The 22,839-nt window shown below is 35.9% G+C and overlaps 1 protein-coding gene across 3 annotated transcripts in view; it reads left to right on the forward strand.

Moving 5' to 3' along the window:
- Positions 1 to 22,839, forward strand: part of PIK3C3 (phosphatidylinositol 3-kinase catalytic subunit type 3) — an 82,205-nt gene that overhangs the window by 27,251 nt on the left and 32,115 nt on the right. For all 3 annotated transcript variants that reach the window (XM_040579653.1, XM_040579654.1, XM_040579655.1), the window contains 9 exons: positions 291 to 358; positions 3,434 to 3,539; positions 4,368 to 4,484; positions 6,057 to 6,188; positions 7,826 to 7,954; positions 8,283 to 8,352; positions 9,022 to 9,086; positions 12,129 to 12,213; positions 13,318 to 13,392. In XM_040579653.1, the coding sequence (XP_040435587.1) occupies positions 291 to 358; positions 3,434 to 3,539; positions 4,368 to 4,484; positions 6,057 to 6,188; positions 7,826 to 7,954; positions 8,283 to 8,352; positions 9,022 to 9,086; positions 12,129 to 12,213; positions 13,318 to 13,392 (847 nt within the window). The remainder of the gene's footprint in view (positions 1 to 290; positions 359 to 3,433; positions 3,540 to 4,367; positions 4,485 to 6,056; positions 6,189 to 7,825; positions 7,955 to 8,282; positions 8,353 to 9,021; positions 9,087 to 12,128; positions 12,214 to 13,317; positions 13,393 to 22,839) is intronic.

Genomic DNA, 22,839 nt, shown 5'->3' on the forward strand with positions numbered 1-22,839 from the left:
AACTATATTAAAGGTCTGTTGTTGGAAAACATCATGTACTTTTGACATGTTGGCAAATGTAATACTGTAATAGCATGCCTTTTTTTATATGTAGTGTTGTTGCTGGATTTGGAGAAATATGAAAACTATTATGATTAAATATTAGGTTGGATTTGAGTCACATTTTAGAGGAGAATATATCTCTCAAAATTTCTTGCATTTATGTGGGCTGTTTCCTTAAATTCATGTGACTCTCAACTGTTTATAGACTCCTTTATAATTTAATTTTGTTCTTCTTAAATCCCTTCCAGCAAGATCTTTGCACTTTCTTGATATCACGAGCATGCAAAAATTCCATGTTGGCAAACTACTTGTATTGGTATGTTATAAACTGTTTATTCATACTGTATCAATGTGTAATTGAAATCAAAGCTATAATGCCCAGAAGGATGCACAGCAAAAGATGACCTGTCTTTAGAACTTCAGAATTTAGTTTTCTTACAGAATGGAGTAGTAGATTTAAAACAGTATGTGCTTGAACAGAATAATTAGTAAAAGGAGGGTGCTGGTTTTTAGTGTTTTACCATTGGAGAAAGGAAGTAGATTTGTAGGGCATTCAGTACAGTGTTACAAAAAAAAAAAAAAAAAAAGCCCAATTATAATTTATAGGTTGCCATTCAAATTGTTTATGGTGGTGGGGAGGAGATAAAGTTCATCTTCTGCTCTGCTTTTCTGTTTCGTTTGTGTTTATAATTTTTGACAGTGTTGGCTAGAATATTTAAGTTATGCACTTTATTAATCAATAGTGTACTTCATGAAAGTTCATAAAGCACTAATTTTTTTGTGCTAACCTAATTATTTTTCCCGGTTCCGTTTCTGGTTATCTTATGATCACAAGCACAACATCATTGCAGATGTGTGCTTTATTAGGGGGAACTTCAGTTGTGTGTGAACTCTTAATTTATCTAGATAGTGGAGAGGTAAGATTACTTAGTTAAGTGGTTTAAAAATTAAAATAGATGTCTAAATTAGTCATCTGCATGCCTTCTGAGTAAGCAGTTGCATATAGGAATTATTTCATTTGAAGAAAGCTGAGATGAATAGAGCTGTACTTGTGAAAGTGTGTTTATGTGTATATATTAATGTACATATATATGCATATACACAACACATACAGCTGTTTACGTATACACATATTCTAAAATTGAGAGATTAGGTGCCTTTTACGTGGCTAAACTTAAGTCAGTTCTTATTTGCATCCTTTGTAGATGCATCTCATTTAAAATAACTAGTAAACATGATCCTATGTTAATATGCTATGAATATTAACCACTGATAAGTCATGAATTTGGAATGGAACGTTCTATGTGATGTAAATCTGCCAAACTGTTCCTATAAAATTCTTAAAAGAATCTTAAACCTATCCTGAGAATGATTCTATTTGTAAATGTCTCAAAGTTTATTTCATTGCTTTTTCAGTAGCTTGAATTTAAGATGTTTAAAGTGCATGAGAACTACAGCTCATGAGTGTACATAACTTCCGTCACAGTAGTCAACGATAATGTTTGGCTTCAGGAAAAAGTACTATTAAATTTAAATTAATAAAGTAATTGTGGGCTGAATCGATATGGGTAGAAGCCAAGTGCTTGACCTAATCAAATATTCTCTATTAAGACAAGTGTTAGTAGGTTAGCTTATTTCTATCACATTGATAGAAACTGTGCACTTCTATTTTGGCAACATCTCAGGCATTCAGTCTATAGAAAGTTCAAACATCCAGAAGTTTTTGTCTTATGACTTAAAAAACACCACAGACAAAGCAACCAAAAATAACAAACAAAAACCCCACCAAACGAAAACCCCCAGTCAATTTATTCTTTTTCTTTACAGACGTCTCAATTTCTCAGTGACAAAATACAAATGTTGCAGCCACTGTTTGAGCTGACGTACCCATAAATCCTCTTGACTGCTGATCGATTGCTTGTTTCAACTATCCGGACACAGCATGCACCTAAAATAATCAATGGAAAAAGTCCAATAACCCTTGAAAATCAAACCTTCTGCTCAGTCCCATGTCACTGTAAAGCTCTCCTATCCTTATACTGTAACAGTGGCTACAGAAGTCAGTGCTGCTGCTTTTTCTGTCTCTTTGGATGTATGAGACACGTATCCCAAGTATGAGGCATTACTCTTACTCCTTTGTTGCAAGATAGCTCGGAGAAACTTGTCTAGGGCTTTTTAACAAATGAAGATGAAAATGGCATGTTTCCATTCATTACTTCCTGTTTTCCTTGAAGTTTTGGTGCGCAAATTTTGTAAATATGGACTTATTTTTATACACACGTAACTGCAATCTAATTTTGTCATTTTAGTGAGGGAACAGTGTAGAACAATATATTAACAAAGTCCTAGAAGTAATCTTTAGTTATAGAATCATTGATATAAGTGTCATGGCATGTTACATGTGCCTTATTTTAATTTATAGTATGTTACTTATAAACAAGACTATTTATATATATTTATAACTTAAAGTTATTTATAAATAAGACTAGTCAAATTTGATCAGCTGCAAATGATAGACCTCTAGTCTTGTCCCATAATCATTTAGTTGTGAAGAGATTCTACAGAAGAGAAGGGGTAATTCTAGCTGTCAGCATAAAGTCCAAGTCTGTGTGTTTGAATATGTAGTCACTTTTGAATCTAAATACAGTGTTTGAGAATCAACTTGACTTGCTAATTTCTTACTTTTTTTTTTTTATGTAGTGGGTTTATTTGTTTTTTTCTGGGTAGTAATAGGAGATATATTGATCAACAGAAAGACAGCCCTCTGTGGATAGCTGCTTTTTATTTGACTGTGAGTAGAAATAAGCACAAAAGCATTCCAAACAACTGCTTGTCATATCAAAATAAATTTTCAGTATAACTGTCCCAAATTGTACTGTTTAAATATCATGCCCAAATCATAATTTTAGAAATGAAAAATTATTTGGGGATGTAGACTTTGCAGAGCTACTTCAGGACCAATATTGTCTCTTCCACCATTGCTAATGGTAAAACAGGGAGCAGGTGGGAAGAGATTCTTCTTGTTTTTACAAGTATTCTTGTATAGCAAGTTCGCAGCCACTGCATTATGTAGGAGGTAGTAGCACAGTGGAATGCCTGCTCCTCCCATGTGTACTGCTGGGTTGGAGTTTGTTCTTGTGATCTGGACTTCTGACTTGGCCTGTTTGAGGGATGCCACTTCACTGTAAGTGAAAGACCTCAGAAACTTTGATAGGCTCTCCTGATCCAGGTGGGAATTGGTGACTGCATTGAGAGTTCACCTGTTGGTTGAGATACAGATCTATTCAAAGAGGGACTTTTATTTCCAGGCCTTTAATACAGGGCTAATGTATCTCACTCAAACTGTGTAGCACCGGGATACAGCATAACTTGGGTTGTTTTTATTCTGCAGGTATGTAATAGTGGAGTGTGAAGACCAAGACACTCAGCAGAGGGACCCAAAGACTCACGAAATGTACTTAAATGTGATGAGAAGATTTAGTCAGGCTTTGCTGAAGGTAATGTCTGTATGCAAGGAAATACATAGTGGTTTGGGATAGTAATTCTTTAAAAAGGCACAGGTGCATAAGAAGATGACAGCTTTTTCTGTCCTATGTATTGAAATTTGAAAGCTTCTACTGCTTGAATTTGAGTTTGTAGTAAACCAGAGAAATTACTGAAAAAGAAAACAAGCATTGAGAACTTTTCTCTTGTTTTATTGCTTGTTCCTGGTTGTAACATGCTGGAACTAAAATTATCTGCCTTGTGTACGGAGTCTTTTTTATTTACTATTTCTTTATTGGAAGTACTTGTCCTTACGGTAAAAATTGAGACGAGACCTATCTTCTGGATTCACAAAAAGTGCGGTTCTGTTTATCGGCAGCAGAGGGTGCTAGAGCAGCAGTAAAAAAAAAACACCAGAAAACGTATATTGCAAGCTCTTAACTTATAGCAGATGTACAGTCTTTCCTGATTTTCGTGTATCTCACACTGTATTAATTCTGATTTTAGGTATGTTATTCAAATATGACTCTTACGCTTAATAAGAATATTTATTGTGCTTATCCTTACTAACTTATTTTGGCTGTGTGAATAGGTTTGTCATGCATGACTGTTCCTCACTGAAATTGTTGATGCAAATTGAAGTGTACTGGTAGGTCAGATAACTGATTGCCAGCTACAGTGATTCTGATAGCATTTTACAGAAAATACCTTTCAAATTGACAGGAAATTGATCATTATTCACTTACCTCTTAGAAGCCCAAAGGTCTAAGCATAACGGAATAATTTCTAGGTAAAATAATTACAGAACAAAGAACTAATTCTGTTTCTTTTAATTCATTTAGGGTGATAAGTCTGTCAGAGTTATGCGTTCATTGTTGGCAGCCCAGCAGACATTTGTAGATCGGCTGGTTCACGTAATGAAAGCAGTGCAGCGTGAAAGTGGGAACCGTAAGAAAAAGGTAACTAAAGGATTGGGAAACTTATCTCTGGCTAGAATTTGACAATAGGAATGTTAGTTTTCCACTAAAAGTTCTTAGCACTGAGACTTACAACAGATGTCTATCTGTTCTGTAATAATTTTAGCCAAGTCTAAACAAACTTTGGAAAAGTTTAGATGGGTCAAAGTTCCAAGGTGTTCTGAAAGGTTGTAGATGGTAAACAGAAGAGACCATTGAGAAAAATCTCGCAGTATTTTGACAAAAAGAAGATATGAGAATAGTTGATGATGTAACAGTGACTAAGTTGTGGGCGACATAGAAAGGTAGCAGAGGTCATTATGGTGTGAGAATTAAGCCAGGGTAGATAATGAAGTTTGGCTAGCAGCAACATCTCATTTTTTGCAAGCACAACAAAACTGTTCTTTTATAAGGTATGTGTTTAGCAGAACTTTGCCTTCTGTTGCATGTTCAGGAAAATTATTTCCATCATGGGTGCATTTTAAAAAAGCTTTGTCCTTAGGATATTTTAGGTGAACTTGACAGATGGGTATGCGGAGAAAGCAAGAACGCCAAAGGGGATTTCTGTTCATGTATTTTCCTCTGACACACATCAGTATTTTCAAACATGGATTTTTCAATGTAATGACTTTTGTCACCTTCTTTCTTTAAATCGGGGTGTGTGTGTGTATGTATTTGCGCAGGAAAATGAAGCTTCAGTGTTGCATAATTTTTATGAAATTTTGTGAATGTTCTATATATCAGTAAAAAGGTACAATCACTAAAAGAGGAGGAGGGTTTTTCAATTCAGAAGAGTATATTTCCTGCTTGCACAACACATTGTTAGCGTTGTGTCATACATATTTTTATATCTGCCATGATATTTCTGTAAAACTAAGGAATGCATGGCTTTCATTTTGGGATTAAAATCTAGCTAGCAGCAATTGACTGCTAGAACTATTACTAGCAGTAGTGGGCTGCCTTGCTGTGAGTTTATGCCTCTTACATTCAGTAGGAGAAAAGACAAGAGACTTTTATGTGTTCAACATTTATTATGTAGGATATCAAGTGTAAAGTACTAGAAAATTGACTGGTATTGTGTTTCTGGTAACTACAGATGTAGGAACGTAGAGGAAGCCCTGAAATCAGACCTGTGCAAGCTGTTGGCAATTTGGTTCATTGGTGGTAGGGGATTTCCTTCAGTTCAGGGATTATAAAGGATCAGAGATAAAAGACTTGAATCAAGTTTCTGAAACAGAGCTAACATTTGATACTAGTATGGAAAACGTAATTCTGCTACTTGTGCAGGCAATTTAGAAATAAATTTTTGTAAGACTTACACCTGGCACTTACAAAATTGCTTGAATATACTCATACTAGGTGGAATATGTGCTTCCTTATTCAGGTTACTGCATAAAGAGAAATTTTGATTTCACTGGATTCTAAGAGCAAAACCTTGATTCTTTGGAAGAGTAAAGAATTGAATAAATTGGATACTTATTATTAATACGTCCTTTGTTAAGAGACTTTTCAACTGTTGCTATATGCCTAGTAGGTGGTTTGTTTGGTGTTTTAAATACATTTTTATTCTTTCAGAATGAGAGGCTTCAGGCATTGTTAGCAGATAATGAAAAGATGAATTTAGCAGATATGGAACTTATTCCACTTCCTCTGGAACCACAGGTGAAAATTAAAGGGATAATCCCTGAAAAAGCCACACTCTTCAAGGTAAATGACGTCTTCTGAACAGCTGAAATACACATTTTATGAGTGCTAAGCTTAAAGTAATCAACTGAAAGATTTAAAGAGGCTGACATAGTTGAGGCTAATAAACAGTCAACATACTGTTGAAAAGGCTGGGGTTGTTTTGCTTCCTTTTCTACTTGGACTGTAAGTTATTGCCTGGAATGTAAGTTATTGCCAGTATCTAGTGATGTAGGACCTCTTCATAAATTTACTTTCAACTTATAGGTGACTGTGATGTAATTTTAAGATGGCCAAAGTGTGCTTTACAAGTCAGGCCTGTATCTAGTAGGCATCCTCTGCCAGTTAAAAAATGTGCAAGCTGCTGTGATGACCCCTGTTAATCCGTCACCTCTACTAGGTCATAAATTTATTATGCCCAGTATGGTCAAACTGTGACAGGCTACTTGTTGACTGTGATATAATTTGTATTTACTTAAAATCAGAGATGAACTTTTTTTGCGTAGTCTTCTATCATAACATCTCTTGGTTTTTCAGCTTTGGCTTGCTTCTTTATATACCAGTTAGTCTCTTTGAAGAGTACACTTTTTCAGTTGCATGGTCTTGCACCTCAGGTTGGAGGCAACGTTGGAAAGATCTTATCATGAAAACAAGGTTTTGCAAATGTCAGTCAGCTTTTAGCAGGAATGTAATTTAAGGGTTGGGGGAAGAATGTTGACAAAAAGACTGCTGGAACAAAACCTAAATATTACCTACCAAGAATAATACCTTGACTTGAAACATTCACTGCATGTGAAAATCTAATGTAACTGCTCAAATACCAAACTCTGTATCATTGCTTTTTTTTGTTGTTGTTGTTAATTTGGTTTTGAGGGAAGTGACTTGGTCAGTTGCAGTAGATGAAATCATTCATTCAGGTAATTGATTTCCTTCAACCCATTTTATGCAGAGAAATTGCAGGCAATTAAATTGGCTTTCTTAACAAACAATGTAAAAAGGCATTTTTGCTTTTACTAAATAGATTAAGGAAGCAATTAGTTGTTTAAGATGTCTTGCCCCTAGCATTTCTTTGATGTTTATTCTATAATTGTGTCTCTTTTTGATCTGGTCAGTTTAAATTTGTTTTGTTGTGACCTTTTGCATAGTGCTTCTATGTTGATTGGAATTACATGCGTACACACAAAACTTGAATATTTATATCCTTTCCTCTTCTGCTGAGAATGGGGGGAGCGTGGGGAGTGGGGGAAGTATTCTTCACATTCCTTGCTAAAAAAGAAAAAAGAGGGAAGACTCTAAGGTATTTTTTTAAAAAGTATGCCTACATCACATTTAGGTAGCTGGAAGTGGTATGTTCTAACTGTTCAGTCCTAGACACTGAGTAGCTTCTTTTATAAGCTTCAGAATTGCTTCTTTGCTACCAAACTTGAAGAACGTGGAAAGAGTTCTGGTGATCACTGACACTGGTGGTATTCAGATGGGACTAGTCTAAATCTTTTTGTAACTGGATTTGATACAAGTATCCTGTGACCTGATACTTGCTTAATTCACTTCTGATCTACAGTGCAGTAAACAAAGATTTGTATTCTAGAACTCCGCTGTAGAAACATCTTAATAGGAATGTTACTGTGAACCAGTTTAGTAGAGTAAGTTTCCTTTTCCAGAGTGCCTTAATGCCCGCTCAGTTATTCTTCAAGACAGAAGATGGAGGCAAATATCCTGTAATTTTTAAGCATGGTGATGATTTGCGTCAAGATCAACTTATTCTTCAGATTATTTCACTCATGGATAAGGTGAGAATTGTTAATTCACATCCTTGTCCCTCTGTGTTCTTCTTTTTTTTTTTCCTTGTCTAGAGCAAGACTGTTAAAAACTGTTACTGCATCCTATGTTTCTAATACATTTAAGAATTCTCAGATCTTAATTGGCTTTTCTTCTTTTCTTTATAGACATGCAATGATCCTGCATAGATGTAAATAAATTGACAAACAGGCTTTCACTCATTACTAATTTCAGTGAAGAACAGTGGAGATCAACATCCAACACAAATTGCTTTTTGGAATAGAAGCTGCCTTTTTGTTGCATTCATTTTTACTTTTTGTGTTGTTGTTTTCCCCCCAGCTGTTGAGAAAAGAGAATCTGGATTTGAAGCTGACGCCCTATAAAGTGCTGGCAACTAGTACAAAACATGGTATGAATACTTCTGTTTCCTAAAACTACAGCAATGGGAGGAATCTTCCCCCTCTCTTCATAGACTGTTGTGACACAGTCTGTTTTCATCAGAGGTTTTTTGCTTACATATAGCGTTCTCAAAAGGAGCTCAAATGTGTAAGTAAATGTTGTAATACAAGTCATGGAGTGACCTGAGTGACTACAGTATTGCACAGGTGACTCAACTATCTTAATTAAAAGAATCCTGGTCTGCATTTTGGACTATGTGAAAATCAGTAGTCTTATCTTTGCTGCTAGCTTGTGGTGTAATCTTGGACAAATAGCTTACAACACTCCTATTTATAGATCTTTGTATGAAGTGGGGGGAAAAGAACAAGACAAAACAAAATCAGACTTGTCTTTGCTTTTAGGTACATTCTGGACAACTATTTAGAAAGCCACTGATTTTCTTTCTCTTCTCATGAAGACTTGGAACAACAGACCTTTTGCAAGCTAGTTTGGTGTTAATGACAAGTTGGTTTAAAACTACTGAAGGCAGAAAATTGGGGCAAAACATGTTTGGTGTTTCTTTGCTGAGAAGCAATTGATTGAAAGTGTGTATTAGCATTGTCCTTTAATAAACGTGTTACAGAGTGCCTTGAAAGCTGTATGCATTGGAGACTTTATTTTTGGTTGTTTTCTGTCATAGGCTTCATGCAGTTTATTCAGTCAGTACCAGTTGCAGAAGTTCTTGCTACAGAAGAAAGTATACAGGTATGTGATGGGGGATTTTTAAGTCTTCTAGTGATTAGTATAAAAAAACAGTATAGTTTGCAGGCTTAGATCTCCTACAAAAGTCTTTAGTCTCTCAGCTGAATTTTGTATCTGTTAGAAGACAAATTGTGTCTTGAAACATTCACAGCAGATTTTTTGCTTTAAAAAAATACACTTAAATCACCACAAGTATTTCATGTCCTAAAAACAATACTGTTTAAATAATTAAAGTGTAATTTTAGTTGTGCTATTGAAGGTCTGGCTTTGCTGTAACAATGAATGGAGGGTGCATGACACTTTCCTGTAGGGTTTTGTTTTAAAGTGTTTCTGTCATTCATTCAGTAGTTTTGCCTAGATACCTTGTCCAAGTATGTCTTACTGATATTTTTTTGATGGAACAGCCTAATAGTTTGTTCATATACTTTCTGAAGTCTGTTTCCCTGCCATGGTGGATGTCTAGATACTGTGTAGGGTTTTGTTTTGTTTTGTTTTTTTGCTTTAGCAAATTTTCTGTAACTGTCATGGAATTGAGTAGGGACATGTAATTGAGTAGTGGCACATAAAATTCATGCTAGTTTCAAGCACAACACACAAGCTGTGTAGCAGAGCTCAGCTGGTTGATATATGCAGTTAGATAAAAACATTCCAAGATGTATAACTAATAAGTTTTTAAGTGAAAACATAGCATGTTTATGTTGGATTCAATTTGTCACAGTACTTTTTTCCCTTTTTTTGTAGTTTACACTGGATGCTTGCATTGTTCATAGCTCAGTAGCAGGGAGCCAAAGCAAAGAGCTCCCAGCTACTATAAACTACATATATTAAAAATACATAGATTAAAAAATACTCAGTATTTGACATTATCATTTGTTTAACAAATAAGCATATCAAGTGCTTATCTTCTTATCATTTATCAGACAATGACCAGCATCAAGCTGCATAAGATTTTTTTGAGCTTCCCATTCCATAAAGGGAGTGATAAGGTACATGTACACATTCAGTAATCACACAGTTTAGAAAGTGTTTTCTTGGAAGTCCTTTGTAAACTTGGAAATGTACTGTTCATATTCTAGTCCATTACATGTTTTTATAAAGTAATACGTGTAGTGTTGCTTGTGAAATTGTCATTTTGCAGTTATTTATAACATCATATTCTAAGCTGAAATAGGTGCCTGCTGTTTTACTCGCTGTGCAGACGTAAGGAACAATTCTTCCTGTGAAAAATTGCTAATCTAGACAGACAAGATGCCAAAGAATGTGATCTGACATTACTTCACAGATCAATGGCAAAATACATTATAGAACTCTGATTTCCTGTACCAAAGCATGATAAAATAGGTAGGCATTGTAGGTTACTTGGGAAGACAAAACTCCCTAACTCTGAATGTTGCCGTTATCCCCTTCCTCCTCCTTCCCCCAGCTTTATATGCTGAGTGTGACATCTTATGGTACGGAATATCCCTGTGGTCAGTTGGGGTCAGCTGTCCCAGCTGTGTCCCCTCCCAGCTTCTTGTGCACCCCCTGCCTACTTTCTTGGTAGGACATGAGAAGCTGAAAAGTCCTTGACTTAGTCGTTGCTGTATAGTATTTATACTAAAACATCAGTGTTATGAACGTTATTCTCATCCTAAATTCAAAACCACAGTAGTGTATCTGCTACTGGTAAGAAAATTAGCTATCCTAGTTGAAGCAAGGACAAAACTGAATGAATGTTTTTAGGTGTTGTGAAAGTTTGGTTTATTCTTTTTGTAAATGTTCATCTTGGGTGTCGCAGCTGTTGTAATAAAGATGAACACTGTATATAAACATGAAAAAATGTTTCACTTCTGAAAAGATTTAAAGCAAATAATCTGGTACTGGCTGATAATACAGATGTACAGGGAATAAAATGTGTTACCTGCTATCAACAGTCTCGAAATTACAGTTCATGTTTTGGAGGTGTTTCTGTTCCACACTCTGCAGTTTAGCGTTTGGATGGTCTGAAGTCTGTGTTTTTCTGTTGGTTTTGAGTGCAGTTTTGTTGTTTGTTTTTACATACACCATGTAAAATTTTGGAGCACTGAAATACACCTCTCTAGTATCCTGTTAACCAGTTAAAAATTCCCTTCCACGTTTTGCTTAGGGATTTCATTTAACGGAATCTTTCTACTCTGTCAGCTTTTTCTAACATCTCAGAAGGGCTTGTTTCTGTGTAAGCAGAGATAATTAAAGCTTCCTCTAGGTCTTAAAACTATGATACACATTACAACAGGACTGCTTTTCTAGCAAAACTTTCTTAAACAGCCTGCAGATACTTTTCTTCAGTGCCACTCCTCTTTTATTAAGACTCCTTTCATTTTGTCATGATTTTAGTCATATGTCATCCAGATGCCTACAAAGCTCCTCTTACAGTGCTTGCTTAAATTTGTGTTTGCTTACTGGAAGAAACTTGTGCTATCTTGGATTCAATTTAGCTATCTTTTGTCTCAGTCAAGACAAAACCAGTTTCCTTCTGAGTAGTGGGAAGGACTGTTTTGGCCCTGTCCACATTACATAGAAAATGTGAAGGTTCTATTTGATGACTTAGATTTTCATTTTAAACTCAATAGCACTTGGTTATATTGTGGAATAGGGAGACCTGTAACAATGATAAACCTTACAAGAATGCGTGTCCCAGGTTTAGTTACTAATCTAGACTGTTAGGCCTGTTTTGGTTTTTCATGATCTGGACTGAACAGTTTCCTGTGGAAGTATTTGTACTCATTAATTAATAACTTTTCATTGCATTATTAATTTTCTGAAACTGTTAATAAAATAAACTGCTTTTCAGTTTGAACTTCAGATCTGTTTCTTTTGCCTATAAGAATGAGATGATTAAGGTAAAATAGATAAAAACAATATAAAATTAAATTATATTTTACTGTTTTTTTGGGGAGTGGTTGCTAGTTTAACAGATTGTAGTAATGGCCATTTGTGGTCTTGACATAAATCTTCTTTTCTACCAGTTCTAAAGATCCTGTTTCAGATCATGTGGAATAACTATGTTAATGACTTCCCCTGCAGAACTTCTTCAGAAAACATGCACCTAGTGAGACTGGCCCTCATGGAATAAGTGCAGAGGTGATGGACACATACGTTAAGAGCTGCGGTAAGTTACAGGCTTACAGCTGGTAACTTATTATCTGAAGGTATATAGGACAGGGCTGATGAGGTATTAAGACATTTTCAGTTCAGATGACTGCAGATAGGGCACTATGCGTGTACTTCCTGTCAGAATCCCTGTGAATAGTTTTAAGCTTGGCATGTCATACACAGTTTATCTCCTCAGTGCTCTTTTTGTTCTCCTTAAAGGAGACTGGAAGTTAAATACTTTTTGCTTTCTAGCAATAATCTTACCTCTGTCCCCTCCACATCATGAGTTAGGATCTTTATAATGCAGGGAGATGTAAGGCATTTGTATAATAATAAATCATCTGTATTTAAGGTAGAAAATTTCCATTTCTTCTTAAAACATTGGGTTCTCTGTGGATGAGGCTACATGCAGCCCCGTGTTCCATTTGGATGGCACGAAAAAGTGGTAGTGTAGTTCTTGTTCAGTAAAATGACAGCAGTATTGAAATACCACTTTTCCATTCTAAATAATAATAATTAAAAAAAAAAGGTGTTCAGTTGTTGCTTCACAGTATCTTTTCTTTTCCCCTTCTCTTTCTGATGCCACATACTTTAGAACTGATTCACACTGTTCTGGTTATCTGGTTAGAGGTTGAAAGTGACAATTTAAAAAGTTCAGTATTGATCACTGCCTGGCTTACTGCTGAGTTTGTGAATACTGCTGATAATATGCATTCAGATTTGTATCAATGTCTAATGCTTGTTTTACAGATGTCTAAAATACTTCAGTGCAAAATGGTTATGCTCATTTTGCTCAGAACACTTCATCTTCCTTTGAAGTATCTTAATCCTAATATTGAACGAATTTAGGCTTTTAGTGTTAGGCATGTAATTGTGTGGTAAGAAATTAAAATCTATGTAGTACTGAATAAATTTCAGAGTTTTAATTTATTCGTTCAAATGTTCTTCATAGTGCTGATAATGTGGATTATTCTTCATCAGTACCACCTCTGCTCCCAGTTTGCGTGGTATATTTATTACTAGTGAACAAGAACTAAGATAAGGCGGCTGTTAATTGTGTGGAACTTGTTGCTCTCCAGGAAAGGTGCTTATATTCATGTTTATAATTTACTTGTTACAGCTGGTTATTGTGTAATTACTTACATCCTTGGAGTTGGAGATAGACATCTGGATAATCTTTTGCTAACAAAAACAGGTAATTCTTTTTAGTAGTGTAATTTTATAACAGCAGTTGATTAATTTCTAATGTGTCGGTACTGTTTTGCTCCATTTCCTTTTGACTATAACCCACTTGAGTATTGTAGATTAGAATATATTTTTAAATGTAAAGTTACATTGTTTCATCTAAGGTAATATTTGATGCGGTAAATCAAAGTTTAGGTTTAAGCTATTAAACTGTTTTAAATTAGTGTGAAGTTGCAGTCAAAGAATAAGAACAAGTAGACTAATTGCTCTCTAAACACATTAGTATACAAGATATAATGTGTATCTGATGTGGTTTTGGTGTCAGTTTAAGAGACATTTATGTTTCTGCAGGTAGCATAAATTCAACTTAACCTCAGCACAGACATGTTTGTAAATACTGGGGGTTTTGTATAGTTTTCAGCTGGCTTATTTGAAAGGCCTGTGTTCTACTGTCACATTTTTTTCCATTTGAAAACTGGATGTGTAAGTTTTTTCTTTGTTAAACGTAAAAATTTTCTTGAGTGATGCTACCTCTTTTGAAAGTAGTATGGGCCCAGTATATGGTAGAATTTGACTGCCTTTACCTAAGACCAAGAGAGATTTCATTGTTATCTTAAACTTGGATAAAATAATAGTTACATTTTTTTCAGAAATCTTGGTCCAAAGCTTTAAAAAAAGGATGCATTAAGAAGTATTTGTAAAATGACCTCAACCCCAGGTATCCTATTTGTTCTTACCAGACCATTTAATTTTCATTAAATTGTTACATTCCTGTTCAGTACCTTTTTTTAACATGCTATCAGAAAGCAAATTCAAGGTCTAATAATTAGATGCCAGTTATATTTTAATAGTTGCCAAATAATTCTGCTTTTTTAATGTATGCTGTTCCAAATACAGTAGGTGGTTAGACAAGTATTATCAGTAGTCGTATGGAATTAGGTATTATCTTGATGACTTCACTGAGTTGTCCATGTGAATTCTTGTCTGAAATTTGACTTTGTTTTAATCAAAATCGTTCTGTGAGTTGTCCAGGTCTGTATGTTTTTCTAAGAAATTTACATGTTATGTCCCAGAAGTGGGAATGTCAAGTGAGGCCTGTCAGTAGGATTCACTTGAGCATTTTCTATTCCCTAAGAATCTTGTGTTCTTGATGAAAACAATCCACTTTACACAAAAATCCAAGTGTTTCATCATCAGTCTAACTGAGCTGGCTGGACTGTTTAGCTCCAATTGAGATTTTATATATATATATACACACATACATATAGATAGATAGATATTTAAGCCTTTTTAAACACAAAGAAGGAAACGGGCTCTTTAGTGTCCTGCTCAATACAAAGTCAGAACTGCAGGGGAGAAAGTAGAAGTTACTGTTTAATCAAGTACATCCTTTAGTTTGCAGCAGAACCCATGTATCTTGAAAGTTCAAAATAGCAATATGCATTCTGACGCTCCTTAACTTGTTCTAATTTTTTTAATATTTTTTTGTTGCCCTCTTTACAGATTCAGTAATAGACCAAGTAGAGTGAATAACTCTAATGGTAAATTAATAGAAGATTTCTCTACCAGAGGAAGTGAAGGATTTGAAAATTAAGCTACTTCAACTATTAAAATCAATGGCTTGGGGTGGAGGGAAGTTGAAGTGTTTTACTTGAAAATTAATTTGTATGTAGCTGCATGAACTTCACAGTTTCAACAAAGAAAAACATACCTTGTGGAGGAGAAAATTTTTGGTGGTTTTGTTTGTTGTTTTGGTTCATTTGCTTGGTTGCTTTTGAGCTACAGCTTCCCACAGGAGTTTGATTCCTTGAATACCTTCATTACATAATGATGAAGAGTTAGGAGTTGTGGCTAAGTGTTTATAATAGTGAAATGTTTATTAAATAGAAACATGTAAACAGAATACATGTAAATAAAAAAGTAATTTTTAATATCCATTTGCAAGGCTTCCATGTGGAAGTTTACAGGTAAGGCTGAAGCATTTATAAGTTTGAATCAGCATGCTCTGTATGAAAGGCTAGAAAATTTAACTATTGGGCCTTGGTTAGAGTAAAAGGTCTCGCTCTAAGTGCGTGGCGGAGCAACTAAAGCCAGCGTACTTTTCCTTACCTGGTTGGAAGTGTATAAATGGGCATTTAAAAATCTGTCTTGATTTTTCATCTGCCTTGTCTGTCATTTGTCTAAGGTGAGAGGTATACATTTTTCGCTAGCAGGCACTGCTTGCATGGTTAGAGTAGTAGTATTTTAGTGTTTTGTTGTGGGATAAAATACATCTTACCTTTCTGTTAAAAAGTAACAGCACAGTGGTGGTTTGGCTTGGTGGAAGAATTTAAACAGTACAGCAGAGGGCAGTGCAGATCTACGGTACTTTCTGAAACTGTTTTCATCTGCTACCTATACTCTGTCACATACAGAGTGAGATCTTTTTGAGCTACCAAGAGAAATTCTTAGGTTCCATGTACAACAAAGGCTTACTAAAAATGCTACTAAGAATCCCTTAGACTTAAGTTGGAAAAAGCTAATTTTAATTCTTCTGTTGAAGAATGGAAGCTGTATGTACCTTTCTTCAAAATTGCATGGCCATATATGCATCCTTTCTTGATGATAACTATTTAATGAATTGAAGCTTTCCAACAGGGTAAAGAATGCTGAGTACCAGCAGTGGATTCACATACTTTTCTTGGATGTATATGGCAATAACGTATGGTTACCTTTTTTGGCTCTACTTTTTAGCTTGGTGGATGTAGCCACATGTATGTTGGACTTCTTCCTATAGAATTATTGCATTATCTTCTAATATACAGATGTCTATGTTTATAATAGATATGGTATAATTTAAATATTAATAGATATTGAAGTTCTTAAAACCAGATTGTTTCCCATTCAGTGTTAGAAATGTATTTTTTTGCCCTACAGGATGAGCATGTCGGGTCAAGTAATTTCTGTCGTCTTTCGTGACTGTTTTATGCCTGTAGTTCTGGAAGTAGGGTGACTGCCTTTAAGTAGTCTTAAACAAGATACCTAGGCTTTCAGATTTTTAAATGCTGTCCCATTATACTTAAAGGACAGCTGCAGAAGTTTGCTTGGAAAGGAATATAGGGAACCTTCTGTCAAAACATCCTAATCTGTGAGTGCTGTTAAAACTTAAAAGTACGCTTGCATCTGTTTCACAAATGTGCGTTAGCTTGTACCCTGAAGGTCACATTATATAGTTGCTGTTGCATGACAGGAATATTTATTTTCTCTGAGAACTTTCAACTTCCTACTTCTCTTGGAGATGAAAAATGTTATCAATTGTGAAGTTTTAATTTCTAGTTTCCAAATTATTAAGAGCAGGTATTACTGTGACTTGTAAATAACAAGACACTGGCAGCTGAATACTCAGCTTTAAGTAACATCAGTGCCTTGTTGTAGAATTACAGACCGATATGTATATAAATGCCAGCATCTGACTTATCAGCTAATGTGCCCTTTGTTGCCTTGGAAGGAAGAGCTGGGTCATTGTGAAGCTGGATTGTGATACACAAGTTGCAGCATGTCCACTTACATGTCCAGTTAACTTTCGTGTAATATGTGTTATGTTAGTAACGTCATGTCTTTCTTTGAAACTACTCTCATTTGTTCCACTGGTTTTGACTGTAGAGTTGTGATTTAGCTACTTATCTTACACCTGGCATGGATGTCTTCATGATTGCTAAGCCTTTTAAAGTCTTAGGACAATCAGGACAGTCAAGCTTAGGTAGTGTTTGAGTTATGATAGACAAGTGAAGTCTCCTGTCCCATTTTGAGATATCTTAATAACTTGCTTTATCAGCAGACAGAGGTTTCATAAAGGTCCTGTCATATTTGCAGGCTGTGTGTAGATATTTTAGGATATCCTAGATGTTGAAAAGGCATTCTTGAGTAGCACTGCATGTGTGTGTCTGACCAACTAATGCTCATCTTAGTGACTGGCCAGATGAGTCTTTCAGTAACCTTTGGGGACCTACATGTAAATTGAAGTCCTCATTATAGGTTCCCTAAATACAGGCACTTTGATCTGAACTCTACACCTGAAACTGCTGTAGCAGTAGAAAAAAATGCTACTTGGATAAAATGAGGTTATTAATATCTGAGGGCAGGTCAAAGACTGAGGGCTTGAAAACCACATTTGCTTTTAGCATCATGTGTAGATTGGTGAAAGAAGTGGGCTGTCTTCTCATGTAATGCTTAGAGGTAGAGCTATGGTCTGTCTTCAGTGTGAAGTGCAGCAGTTGACATCTGATTTATTCTTCAGTCTCAGAAAGGGTTGCCAGGTAAGACAGCAAAGATCTGAATAGTTCCATATGTGAGATGACACCATGTATTTGTACTTGCAGTGCTTTGCAGTTAAAACCATCTCTCCCAAAGCAGGTTGAAAGATGACAAAAGTGAAAAAGTATAGGATACAAACCCTTCTGCTATATCTGTGCTTAGATGAGTGTATTTATAAATATTATTTATTAATGTTGCAAACTAGTATGTAAAATGCAGTGGAATTTTTAAATATGTTTTTAAATGTTACTGGTCTTGATAAAGGAACATCTTTTAAAAAAAAAAAAAATAAATAAATAAACCCCTAGCACATACTGTTACCCTTTAGATTTCTCTCTGCAACGCTTAATTTGTGTGATGCCTGCCAAAAATAATATAAACTTCTAGCTGTTGGTCAGCTAAAACATTTTCTTATATAGGTATCTTGAACAGTATTTCTCATTTAACAATACTTATCTGACATCACCTTTTTTTTTTTCTTATATGCCTTCATGGAGTGTATTTTGAGAATGAACAGCTTGAGGTGTGAGGGGGAAAAATTACGATTCTTAGTACAAGCTGGGCGCTTATCTGTTATATGGATGATGATGATAAACTTCCAGCTCTTGCTGCATACTGAGTTTAAAACCTGTATCTTGAATAAGTCCCTAATGTTTCATGCTACTTTCTTCCATTTTTGTGCAATCTTAGAAAATTTACAATGTGTAGCTGATGACAAGTGGTGTCAATAAATTAGGCGTTCTGATTTTTTTAACATGGCAGTGCTCTGTTAGCAAAGGAGGAATTTTGGTAACATTACAATTTGTTGTGAAGCTAGGAAACCACCCCATCCATCCACTCATTTTCATCAGAGAAATTTTTATCCTATTGCTTCAGCTTGAAAATAAGAATCCAGTTAAAATGGTCACTAAATTCTACTTCTCTACAGGCCAGGTTAAAATCAGTGGCAGTTGTAGTTTACAGAAAGTACATTATAATTCAGAGCTGCAGGTTTTCCTGTTTGGGTTGGGGGTTTTCTTCCCCTCTTCCCAAACGTGGGAAAAGGTCCGTTTGAAATAATTTGTAAAAGTTTCTTACCTGTTAAAAGACGGTTGCCACCAGACTTAAAATTGGTTTACTACTTGCATCTGATTTGCCTTATGTTCTGCATTTTGTTTAAGGATTTCAGAGTTCTGTGCAGGTTTTCAGTAGTTTTCCCTAACAGTTCTCTGGTGAAATAAAACAACTTCTGTGCTGCTATATGGGAACGTTCTCTTCTATTAAAATCTAGGCATTAGCAGTAAAAGTGATGGACATTTCAGCCTGTCGGGCTAGAGTTAGATGTTACTGGCTATTGCAAGCACCAGATACCAATTTTTAGTCTCCTCAGGTATGTGCTTCATTTAATCAAAGATCACTCTTAAGGCTGAAAGGAACTCAGATGGACTTTCAAATCCCTCATGCCCTGACTGCTACTCAGGGAAAGTTTTCATGTTTGATGCCATTTCCTTGAACTCTCCAAGGGCCTGTCCTCTATATTCCATATGTTAGAAAACCAGGTGTTCAGTAGAAAAATGTAGTCAACATTGGGGAGGGGGGCACTTAAACATATAAAACAGTATTAGCTTTTAGGTTTTGAACAAATTACTTTCTCTGTGTATGCTGTGTTATTGCATGTGCCTGGAAACATCTTGTCCTCTTCCAGTCAGTAAATGCCTCGATTCTTGCTTTTTCCACAGTAAAGTAGCTTAAATGAGGAGTGGAGAGTGATTATTAGGGCACTGTTTTTGAAGAAGAGACACTCCATTAAAAGTCTTTCCAGCAGAGATTTTGTTCCTGCTTCCTGAAAGTGTGCCAGTGTAATCTTGCGGACTTTCAGGAGTGAGCCACTTTCAGCATCAGAAATGTTTGTCCGAAGCTGTGTATCTTGAACTGTATGTTCTTGTGCTGTCCCACCAAGGAGGGAGGAGTGACTCAGATTTGCTGGTTCTGTTGGTCGGAATAGGGTATACACAATACCAGAGGTCCATAGGTGAACAAAGACTGTTATTTCATAGTTAGGCTCGTTGGTAGATAATTGGGTAGCAGAAATTCTTATCGCTTGCCATGCATATAAAGTTTCATACCTTGCGTTACTAGAAAAAGGTAGAAGATAAGGAGAAAAAGAGGAGTGGGTGTGGGGGGAAGAGAGGGGGAGATCACCAGTTCTGGATCCAGTGCCAGGCCTGTCTGAGGGGTGTTTTTTGTAGGAGCACTCATCCAGAAGTCCCTTTTACGTGTTACCCCTCCTAAAATATCACTTGCCTTCTCTTTTATTCCTATCGTTCAATGTGGACTACCTTACTAAAATCAGCCTCACTTGCCTTGTAAATTAGCACACATGCCCCTTACAGGCATGGGAGGGGCAAGTCTTTTTGGTCTTGAATTCAGTCAGTGTTCACATTCTCCCCCTGCCGCATTTACCTTTCCCCCAGCTACTGCAGAAATCCGCTGACTTCGCTGCTTCTGGAGCCGTTATTCAGGGTTTAGCAGGCTGTTCCCTCTTAGCAGACTTAGTTCATACAAAGTAACCTTTTGTTGATCTTCCCAGTGTTTGAGACATTCCTGCAGTATCTGATTCCTTCCTTGCCAGGCTCAGGGCATCGCTACCCCCTGTTCCCTTAACGAGTTTCATCACCTGCTGACTGCACTCTTACCAGCTTTCCTAGGTGTTAGATTGTTTTTCCAGTTGGTCTCCTACATGTATAGATGCCTACATAGAAGTCCAGCTCCTAGCCTTGAGACAGGGCAGGAAGTTCTTGCATATTTGTCTGTGGTCTCAAGGTATTTCCTGAATTGTTATGTTTTGTTTTCTCAGATGCCTAAAATCCCCATTTTTATAGGGAATGCAGATTTTTAAATAGGTGCCTAAAGGTTTCAGTGTCTAAATGTTAGAAACTCAAGGCCTTTGTATCTAGCTCTGCAAGAATGTAAGAATCTCAGAGGATGAAATCTCTTTCACCTGTTGTCTAAAGTAACTGCTCTTTTAGTTTAAAAGTGGACTTGAACAAAAAAAAACCCATCACCCATATGGTTTAGCTGTCATTCAGGAACACTAATAAACCAAAACTAGAAGTCCAGTTTTGCCTTTCAGCATGAGTGATTAGGAGCCCTTTAAATTGAGATGTAATAGATCTGAAGAAAATGGATTAGAAGCTGAGGTCTGAGAGACTCACATGATGGTCTGAGAGACTGAACGGTATGTGTTATGGCACTGGCACTATGTGTATATTGAAGGAAGGAAATGTAATAGTTTTATAAAACATAGAAGTTCAAAGCCTTTAGAAAAATGGCGTTACACAAAGTTCACAAGCAGTCTTAATTTGCCAGGAGGATAGATGATAAGTGTATATAAATACCACACTGGGTATGAATTCTTACTCACGGTGAAGGTGACGAGGCACTGGAACAGGTTGCCCAAAGAGGTTGTAGAGTCTTCATCCTCGGAGATACTCAGAAACCATCCAGACATAGTCCTGGGCAAGGCAGCCCAGCAGGCCCTGTTCGACCAGGAGGTTGGACCGGATGTCCTTCAGAGGTCCCTTCCAAGTTCAACCATTGTTTATAAAGGTTTAGAGTCGTCTTCTAAATTCAGTTGAGAAGGTATGCTTTTTCTCAGCCAAATTATGTAACTTTCAGGAATTTTCAAATACAAACCACAGAAATCGTGCGACGCTCCAGAACTGAAAAACCTCACTCAATACCTGCCCAAATGAGATGCTGATTCTCCTGTAGACTGTTTCTCAGCTGTGATTACTAGACAAGGTCATTTTTTAAGTATTGTCATATACTTAAGGCTGACAGACTTCAAATGTGTACAGTTTTGAAGAACTGTGCTCTTGAAGAAAAATACATATTTAAATTTGTTGCTGGCAGTTTTTGCCTCTGTACAGATGTGTATCAGGAGTGATTGCTAACATCGGAGACAATATGCTATTCACAATGAAAGTCAACTCTTACAGACTAAAAATTCTTACTAAATGTATTTTTGTCCTCTTAAATTACAACTTCAGTAATTTCTGGATCAGGGTGATTTTTTTTGTTTGTTTGTTTGATGTTCATATAATCTGCAACAGTGGTCCGAGTGTTGATATTCCTATTTTTATCCTGCTTTTTCTGCTACTACTAGTATTTTCTGGCACTACACCTTATCAAATAGGTACCAGAAACTTTCTCCAGCCTTGCTCTTATAAGAGAGCTTATACTGAGTGGTAGTCTAATCATTGCATTCATTAATATCTTGAAAGTGGGATGCTCAATGTTATGCCTTGATACAAATTTCACTTGGGATTGTCACTTGAGCTACTTGCAAGTTTTTATTTTAGATTATACGTTTTCCAATAATCACGTTTATTAAATTAATATTTACATTGTTATTTATAAATAATCATAAAATATGTATAAAGAATATATACATCCTATATATATAATAATATAAATAATAATAATATAAACTTCACTGAATTTTCAGTATTGCGTATACAACCAATTTCATTTGTCCAAAGCAGGCTTGCTGTTCAGTTGTTCACACTGTAATAAGGTCCTTGAGGAGAATGTAAGTCAGGTTTTTCCATAGAAAGCTCTAGAACTGCAGTACTCCTTCATGCTGCCTGGTAGTCTGTACTGTGTAGCATCCTCAGGCCAGCACCTAGGGGAACCTTCTGTAATACGGTATACTGGTTTGATTGAACCTGGAGAAGCTGCACAAATGAAAATGAGTTGTCTGTTTAATACGTAAGTTTGAAAATGGATTTAATGTATTTAAATGAAAGCTTTTGACATATATTTTGAGTCAGCTAAAAGTCTACCAAATTTTGAAGTACAGCTAGGGAAGCTATAGTGCTAATGCAGGGTGGCCTCATCTTATACTTTCTTTTACACTTGATTCCTAAAAATGCGTAAGCACAGTATTTGATATCTAATTTATATGAACCTATATCAGTCAGCTCTTAAAACGCTTTTGAATGTTTTAGGTGCATCATTTTTTACCAATTTAAATTATTAATCATTGCCTCTTATTGCCTATCTCTAGAGCAAACTAAAAAAAGGATTTAATTACTACCACAAGAGTTTCTGTTTTATTCAAAATGTTGTCTCTTGACTCTTCAAGGTGACAGGTTTGAATAATTGAACAGAAAACAGACCC

The sequence above is a fragment of the Falco naumanni genome, chromosome Z, assembly GCF_017639655.2.
Source record: "Falco naumanni isolate bFalNau1 chromosome Z, bFalNau1.pat, whole genome shotgun sequence".
Taxonomy (NCBI): Eukaryota; Metazoa; Chordata; class Aves; order Falconiformes; family Falconidae; genus Falco; species Falco naumanni.